General features: G+C 63.3%; 1 protein-coding gene across 4 annotated transcripts in view; it reads right to left on the minus strand.

Annotated features, from left to right (window-relative positions):
* Mta1 (metastasis associated 1) overlaps positions 1-8564 on the minus strand; it is a 37353-nt gene that overhangs the window by 692 nt on the left and 28097 nt on the right. For 3 of the 4 annotated variants that reach the window (XM_027946565.2, XM_027946566.2, XM_027946562.2), the window contains 12 exons: positions 8008-8107; positions 7581-7769; positions 5873-5947; positions 5563-5621; positions 5129-5244; positions 4701-4852; positions 4414-4603; positions 4159-4248; positions 3032-3184; positions 2828-2863; positions 375-406; positions 20-171 (listed from right to left, as the gene is read on the minus strand). In XM_027946565.2, the coding sequence (XP_027802366.2) occupies positions 20-171; positions 375-406; positions 2828-2863; positions 3032-3184; positions 4159-4248; positions 4414-4603; positions 4701-4852; positions 5129-5244; positions 5563-5621; positions 5873-5947; positions 7581-7769; positions 8008-8107 (1344 nt within the window). Of the gene's footprint in view, positions 1-19; positions 172-374; positions 407-2827; positions 2864-3031; positions 3185-4158; positions 4249-4413; positions 4604-4700; positions 4853-5128; positions 5245-5562; positions 5622-5872; positions 5948-7580; positions 7770-8007; positions 8108-8564 lie in introns of those variants that run through there. The other variant, XR_003584341.2, reaches the window with a different exon arrangement.

Raw genomic sequence — 8564 nt, forward strand, 5'->3', positions numbered from 1 at the left:
TGCCCTGCGAGGGCCCCACCTGGTCTCCTCCGTGGCCATGTAGAACACGTCATCCGGGGCGTCGATCCAGTTCATCCGTCGCCTCTTAACAGGCGGCAGGGAGCCCCCCCGGATCAGGCGCACTTTGGTGGGGTATGACTTCCCATTGAGCAGCAGGTTCCGGCTTGGTCCCTGGGGGGGAGAAGAGCATGAGGGGCTCCTAGGGAGAGGCAGGAGACCCTGCCCTGTGTGGCTCACACACCCCAGGCCAGGCCAGGCAGGGAGCCTGTGAGGGCTGTTCAGTCCCCCAAGAGGCCAGTGCCACCTCTCTGGTCTGCCCCATGGCACTGGCAGGGTGGCCTGGGCCTCACCCCCAACAGGTCGCTGGCTCTTACCATGTGCCTGGTCTGTCCGTGGTTTGCCAGACCTGGTGAGGAAAGGACAGAAGGTGAGCCTGGGTCAGGGGAGGGCATCCTGCACCCACACTGCCTGCTGATGGCCCTCAGCCAGGCCCAGGACACAGGCAGCTTCGTGGGGTCATCCCTGGATCTTTGGCCTACAGCAAGGGGCTTAGGGATGTGGGGACTCAGGTCCTCAGGCCCAGGCTGGCTCGACATCCATGAGCTCTTAGAGCCGCTGTTCTGGGCAGCGGACGATGCAGCCGCTGGGGCTCCAGGCAGAAGGCCAAGAGAAGGGAGTCTGAGGGCCGGCTCCCCGCAGGCAGACCCCCCACCCCGCCGGGCCTCAACACACTATCACGACGCGCCATGGCTGTACTCAGGTCAGCAGCCCCTCTGCAAGGCAGCCTCAGCCCACTCGTGGCTTGGTGCCAGCTGCTAAGGAGGGCACCCAAGGCTCAACATGGACAGTTCCTAGAGGGATGCCACCAGAGTGGGGCCAAGAGGCAAAGCTCAGACTCCATCAGTGGTGCCAGCCCCACCCAGGGCCACTGCCACCTCCTGGCCCGGACAGCAAATGTAAGCCTGAGAACTAAAGTGGTCTCTGGACAGGAAAGGGTGCCTCAACCCCTTGGTGCCTGGTCAGGCCCTGGTGGCCCCACAGCACCCCTCCGGTCCCGTTAAGGAGCAGGAGTCTGCCCAACCTCCTCCACCCAGAGTGACTCCTCATGTAGGGTGTTCCTGGGGCCCAGCTTTTACTTTTAGTTTATTTTTGCATTTCCCATTTGTTGTTCTCAGTCACACGTGACAGTAGAATGCACTGACACATCCACACACGGAGCAGGACCTCCCACTCTTGTGGCTGTATGTGACGTGGAGTTACACAGGTCGTGGATTCATACAGGAACACAGCACTGGGGCCCAGCTTGCTTGGCTCCCTAGGTGGGGCAGGGCTAGGCCCCAGGTCTCTGGGCTGCAGTGCCTGAGCAGGGACAGCCTGCTCATGGCACCTGCCAGAATCCCAGCCAGCCCTGTGCCCGGGGACAGCCATTAGCACCAAAGCTACTTACCCAGGTAAGTGCCTGCCAGAGCGACGGACGGCAGAGGGAAGAAGACCGGCAGAGTTAGGGTGAGCAGCATGCATGGGGCGGGGTGGGGTGGGGTGGGGCAGCACAGGGCAGTGGGCAGTGAGTAAGGCCCCATGAGCTGGGGCAGGCCCTCATCCAGAGCTCACACCTGCCCAGGCAGGACAGAGTCCCCACCCCAGGCCACAGTCTCCCCTCAGCGTCCACAAGGAGGCTGAGCCAACAACGTCCAGCTGACCCACAGCTTCCAGCCCTCTACAGTACACAGTCTGGGATTGGGATGGGTCTCATGGCCAGCCCCTCTGACCTGGGATCTGACCCTGTGGAGAACAGGCCATTGTGGTGCCCCAAAGGGCTGGACAGGGCTCCCCCTGCCTCCTGGGAGGTGTCCACCACTAGGAACCACACACGTGGATCCAAGGAGGTGGCTTTCCAAAAACTCAGTGGGAATAAACAGACTGGACCAACTTGCCTGTGAGCAGCTTCCCACAGAACCAGAGGCCAGCTCTTAGGGCAGCCCTGCCAACAGACAGCCCAGAGGCCCTGTCCAGATGGGTCCTGATGGAAGGGACAGGCCCAGGTGTGAGCTCACCCTGCAGCCCCAGAGTGGCCGGCTGACCCCACAGGGATATGGCTGCCAGGGTGCCCAGTGGCCTGCAAGGTCCTAAGACCACCTTGAGTGGGCATGTTCCAAGGGGACAAGGTAAAAAAATGGGTGGCTGCCACCTTCTGGGGCAGGGCCTGGCCCTCCCTTGAGCCAGCTTGCTGGTGAGAGCAGCACACCTGTCCTGACAGCCTGGGGAGGGGCCTGAGCAGGCCCATCCTGGTGGCTGCCCCTCAGGGCTCGCTGGTGACACTGGGGCTAGGGCCTGCACCTGCTCCCCCAGGGTAGACTGGGGTCCTGCCACCCTGCTCCAACAAAGCAGGGCCTGAACGGATGCTCCGACAGGAGGCACCAGGCCTGGGCGTGGCCCAGCCACCCATGGCCTCCCAAGGCCTCCGAAGATGCTCCACCAACCGCCGGCCCCACCCAGCATATGCGCGAGGGGATGGCAGGCAGCACCGCGTGGCCCCAGGGTGGGGCTGAGGGCATGCGAGCAGTCACAGCGCGATGGCAGTGGGGGCACCAGGGCGACGTGTGCAAGGACAGTCCACCCCAGGGCCCAGGCCGGGAGGACGCAGGCCAGAGGCCAGGGCTCATGGGCTCTCTGCGAGCGAGCAGCGAGGCCAAGCGAAGCACGGGGTGAGGCTGTGGCCGGGCCCGTGCAGACTGCCCCTGCACGTGCCCTGAGCCGCCCACGGCGAGCAGACAGCACACACAGGCACCACGCGGGCTCGCCACACGCCAGTGGCCGCGGGCCTTACCCCTACTGGGCATCAAGAGGCGCTTCTTCACGTTGCCTGGCAGCGCCACGGGCAGGAGAGAGGGAGAGAAAACACCATCAACTGGCGCAGTCAGCAGTGCCGTGGGGCCCAGCACGGGCCGTGTGCAGCCCAGGGCAGGAGGCTGTGCCCTGTACACACCCTGCCTGGCCTCCCCACCAGGGCGGGCAGCAGAACCCGACTCACCGTCCACACCGTTGTGCTGCTCATAGCTCCTCTTGCCCAGGATGGTGGGGGAGCCATTGTTGATGACCGGGGCCGACTTGGCAGGGGTCAGGCTGCTGAGTACGCTGGACGCGCTCTTTACAGGGTCGGGTTTGGGGGGTCGGGGATGGGTCTCTGAGGGAGCAGCAGAAGGCCGAGTGTCAGAGCCTGGCAGTGACACCACCCGGTCCTCCACCCCAAGGGCCCGCAAGACTCTGGGCAAGTGGCTATGTGGAGACCAGTACCCAGCAGGGCTGGGGCTTAGACACCATTGGCGGGCAGGCTCCCTGCAGGAGAGGGCCAGCCGCAGCCCCGGGAGCTGCTGCAGTGCTGGGTCAGTGCCCGCAGCCTCCAGGACCCAGACGGGCCCGTAAACACGGCAGGCCCATCTGACGGCCTCCGGGTCTAAGCCATCAGAGCTGGTGTCAGAGGGCTGGCCGCTGGCCAGATGTTGAACTGCTGGCCTAGCTAAAGAGACACCCCAGCCACCTCCTCCACAGGACAAGGGTAGGGCCAGCCCTGGGGCCCAGGGCCCCAGGGAGGGAGCGGTGCCAGGCAACTGTGTCTGTGCAGAGCACACTTAGCTCATGTTTCTGGAACGTCCTTCCCAGGACAGGCACCTCCACCCTGGGAGGACTGACTCATGAGCCTGCTCGAGCATCACGCTGGCGGGGCACCCCCACTGCAGGCCTGGGGTCCATGCTTCTGGATGGACCAGGCACATGGCTGGAGTCTTGGGCCTCCCAGCAAGGATGGTGGCCAGGTAGGCGCCTCCTTCTCAAAAAGGCCAGCAAAGGCCTGAGTGCTGCCTACGGAGGCGCCTGGGTCCAGGAGGATTCCCTGTGGGCATCAGGGTGTGCGGGGACTCTGAAGGGGGTCCTTGGTGTGCCTCAGGGAGGCTGAACCCTGCAGTGTATGGGACTCACTGTGACCCTGGTGGCGGGGGCGCAAGGCCCGTGGGTCTGCCTGACTGGCATAGTGCAAGGCACCCAGAGGGGCGTCCCATGAGCATTCAAGCCTCTGGACGAAGGAGCTGTGGGCTGCACCAGAAGCTTCCATTTTGGCAGCTCCAAGGGTGGCTCCCTTGCCCCGGGCCACCGCCAGCTTACCGAGATACCGGAGCACAGCTTCCAGGGGCTTCCGCACTGCCTGCTTCAGCACCAGTGGGCTCTGGGAAGCTTCGGGCAGCCGGGCAGTGCCTGTGGAGGGATAAGGTGTATCAGGGGCTGGGCCCCCAGGGAGCTGAGCCGAGCCTGTACCCCAATCTGGGTGTTCTCCCTGGGCCCAGATGCTGCTGGCCCCACGGCCAGGCCCTGAAGCTGCCTACCCACCCCAGCTACACTGACATCAGGAGGAAGACTCACACTCAGCCTTGATGGCGGCACTGTTGATGGGCATGTAGGGGTGCCGTGCGGCATGCCATGGGCGCAGGATCTCACGGCACAGGCGCCGGGCGATCCGGGTCAGCTTGGTGGTGTGCAGGTAGAAAGCCTGCCTCGTCTTCATGGCAAACTTGGGGCTCCCGCTGCTCCGGGCTGGGATGCCATGGGGACTCTGCGGAAGGGGGGCGCACCGCCCCAACACAGCGCCATGACCGAGGGCCGAGGGCCCGTGGCCGGCGCAGAGCGGGTGGCAGGCTCGTCCCACTTACCATGTTGTTGCGATTTGGTCCTGGCCTCTCTCCATCTAACCGGGTTGGCATTTTCAAGCCACCATATTTCTTCCAATATGTCCAACAAGATGCGCAGAGGCGACACTGCATGTTAGGGGGACCCCAAGAATACCACTGGTAAGACTGTGTGGCTACGGACAACAAAGTTGGAAATAGACGGATTCTTAAGCAGAACCAACGGTGCAGAGAGCATTCCACAGTGTCCCCCGCCCCTGCCGCAGCCGCCCCCACCCACCAAGGGAACCCCCGCATGCTCCCAGCTCTCCTCATCCCCCCCACTGCTACAGCCCCACCGTCACAGGCCACCCCAGGCCAGGTCACGGGCCTGCAGAGACCACATGGCACCATGGCGGCAGTGACGTCCCTGCAGCCCCTGCCACCCCAGTGGGTGCCAGGCGGGCACTTACTGTAGCAGCTCTCGCAGGCCCGGCCAGCCCCGGGGCTCTGGCCTGGCGCCCCTGTGCCGTTCACCACACTGGCCTTAACGCTGTTGACGCTGATCTGGTTCGGGTTTGGCTTGTTGCTTAAAGGGGGGAGGGAGCAGTCACAGCAGCCCTGTGAGGCAGCCAGGTATCCAGACCCCTGTCCCTGTGCCTTTGCATTTCTAGGAGTGGCCACCACCAGGTGGAGCTGTCCTCCCAGTCCCAGGGTGCAGAGCACTAAGCCCTGGGCCTCGGGGCCTGACTCCCCCTCTGGCCCTGCAGGCCACACAGCACCACACAGGGTTTCCTCCAGGGCCTCCGGACTGTCTAGACGGCAGGCCGGCCAGTTCAGGAGCCCCCAGAAGCCTGGTGCCCACAGTCCGCCCTGCCAACCCTCAGGGACCAAAGCTGGAACTTACTAGTTGGGAATATAAACTTGCTTTAACTTGCTCTCTGCTTCAGCTGCTTTCAAACGTTTCTTAAAGCAAAAGAGAGGATCAGAGAGGTCAGCGGGCAGGCCAGGCCACGGCCTGGGAACCAGGGGGAGGGACCACCACTGTCTCCTGAGCACTGCCTCCCCGGGGAAGGCCTGTGTGAGAAGTTTTCCTAACGAGCACAGACCCCAAGAGGGGACCAGCTCAGCCTTGCTGACCCCCCGGGGCTGTCTGCCTTGCCATGCCCCAGCTCCTCCCCTTGCTCAGGGTGGGGGGCAGGGGCAGGCAGGCTCACCTGCTGGACGTATCTGTCAGTGGTCTTCCACATGTAGTAGTACTCGATGATGCTGGTGAGCGACTTCCACGGGAGCTGGGGCAGGAAGGGGGCATGAGGTGGGCAGGGACAAGGGCCGCACAGAGGAGGGGGTGGCACCCACTGAAGGGAGTCCCCAAGCTAAATGCTGAACATGGCAACCCCCTAGACTGTCCCCTCCCAACCCATGCTGAATGTAACTGCCACTGGGACACCAAGGGGTGGGACCTCCTGGCGTCCTCTTGAAGGATCAGAGAGGAAGGAGTTTGGGGGGCTCCTCTCTGCACTCTCTGGCCCTCTGCCCTCTGGTGGCACAGCACGAAGGGGAAAGACGTCTGTTCCTCGTGAACTCCCTAGCCTCAGGGCCTGCTAAGGGGCACCGAGGGACCCGCAAGAAGTGGTTGACAGGGCGCCGTGGCCCTCGCCTGGACGGACTCCAGTCTGCAGACTCTTCTCTGCCTCTGACGCGCTCTCCGGCCCTCGCACACTTGTGTGTGCTCCCATGTGCTCATGTCCGAAGCTCTGAGCTCCCCCAGGCTCTGTGAGCTCGCAGTCTTCTCACCAAGGACATCCAGATTCGCTGCTTGCTCCTGACTCCTACCCCAAGCTACATTTAGAAGTCACCTGCAGTCCCCCAGCTTGCACTGCCTCTGTTTACCTACACTCTCTTCTGGGTTGGAACCTGAGGCCTCGCAGGCTGGCCAGTGCTCCAGGCCGGGCCACACCCAGCCAGGGCTCAGCTAGAGGATCTGGCCTGCAGAGCTTCTGTGTCTTCCCAGCACAGACACACAGCAGTGCCCTAGGCAGGCATCTGTGGGGCCCCCAGGCCCCTGGCTCACCCTCTGCAGCTCCACCATCTAAATGACACGTTCCATTCTATTCCGTCTTCTGGTTCTGTGTCCAGTCTGAGGTTTTGCTCATTTTGTTTAGTTTCTGGCCAAGTTAGGTATGCACCCTATCTGTAGGCTGGTGAGGGGAAGGGCCAGTGTCCTCCAGCACCTGTACCTGGTCTTCTTCCACTCCTGCCAGGGATATCCCATCAGGAGACCCCCCCACCAGGACAGCCCAGGGCTGTGGGACAAGCTGAAGCTCCCCCCCAGGCCCACAGCCTCCTCCAGCCTGTGATCCTCGGCACTCTCCAGCCTCCCATCTCTGCCTCCTTGGGTTGGACTTGCTCCTGTTTCGCTGCTGCTCCTAGCTGGATAGAGGCTGTCCCGCTGTGTCCTGGCCTGACAGCCCCACCATGCCCAACATGCTCCTCCTCCACAGGTGACCGTGGGCCTTCGCCACAGAGCAGGGGCTGCTCTTCTTTCAGCCAAATTTAAAAGTATGCAATCCTTTGGGGCTGGGTACAGGACACAGGCCCTTCCGCACTAGAAGAGGGGCCTCACAACTCAGACCCATAGGCCTGAGTTCAGATTCTCACAGGACGCATGACACAGGCTGAGCTCCATTAAGAACATAAAAAGCCACATTCAGGGAGGAGGGTCTCCCTGATGACACCCCCAGGGACCTGATCCTCACCACAAGGTGGCGCTTGCAGGTGTGGTCCAGGCCCAAAGGGACCTGGTGTGTGTGCTCAGCACAGCACAGAGGCAGGACAGGGGCACAGGGCTTCCCACGCACATCCCACAGCCCACCTGGTGAAGAGCCACAGCTGGCTGCTCCCCGCCCCTCCCGGGGCACTTACAAAATCTTGCTGAATATCTGTAAAATCTTTCCCATATTTTTCCAGGGCTTCCTCAAAAAGATTAGCCTCAGACGCTGACCACTCCTCCATCTCGTCCCTGCAGAGCACGGGCCCGCCCTGCGGCACGAGGGCTGAGATGGCCCGGGAGATGTCGTAGATATTCTTGTGCAGGGTGTCCATGGCGTGGAACTGTAGCAGGACAGCAGGGTCACCCGGGACCAGCCCTCCCAGGCCCGAGCATCCCCCTGAACCTGGAATGTGCTTTAAGAGGAGCATCCCCCCTCCCTGACCCCCCAGCACACAGTGGCCAAGTCGGGGGTGGACGGGGAGAGGCTGAGCTGTAGGTGGAGGGCCACTTTCCCTTACCCTGCATGCCTGAGGCGGTGCTGGCCCTGGTGAGGGCCGGAGATGGCTGCAGCCCACTTACCAGGGTGATGTCTCTGGAGGCTGCGGCAGCGCTCATGTGCAGGCTGGGCTGTCGCACTGAGCTGCTGCAGTCCAGGGCCCGGGCGAAGGTTCCCACGGAGCTACGGGGGCAGAGGGGCACAGACACCAGAGTCGGACAAGCAGGAGGGATGCCCCACCCCACAGGCCAGCAGGGCCCAGGAGACCAGAATTCAGCTCCCAGCAGGCCTGGGACACAGGTCTGCGGGCACCTTGGGCAGCTGAGTGCAGGCATCACAGAAACTGCAGAGCCTCTCCAGCTGCAGAGCTGTTAGCACCCACACCCAGCTGCCTCCGACTCAGGGGCTGAGGCCAGCCCGTCTGCATGAGCGGTCGGCAGGCTGCGGTCAGCTGAGCCGCAGCTCCCGACCCACTGGCTCTCTCCAGGCCTCACCCCATCCCTCGTGAACTCCCCTGCCATCCCCAGCCTGCCCCATGCTGGCTTGCTGGCCACTCGTGTGGATGGCCCTGAGGCACCCTGCCCCGGGACTCCCAGGCACTATCAGCCACGCCCAGAGAAGGATGGGCTAGGGCCTCTGA

Source organism: Marmota flaviventris, chromosome 2 (genome assembly GCF_047511675.1).
Source record: "Marmota flaviventris isolate mMarFla1 chromosome 2, mMarFla1.hap1, whole genome shotgun sequence".
NCBI lineage: Eukaryota > Metazoa > Chordata > Mammalia > Rodentia > Sciuridae > Marmota > Marmota flaviventris.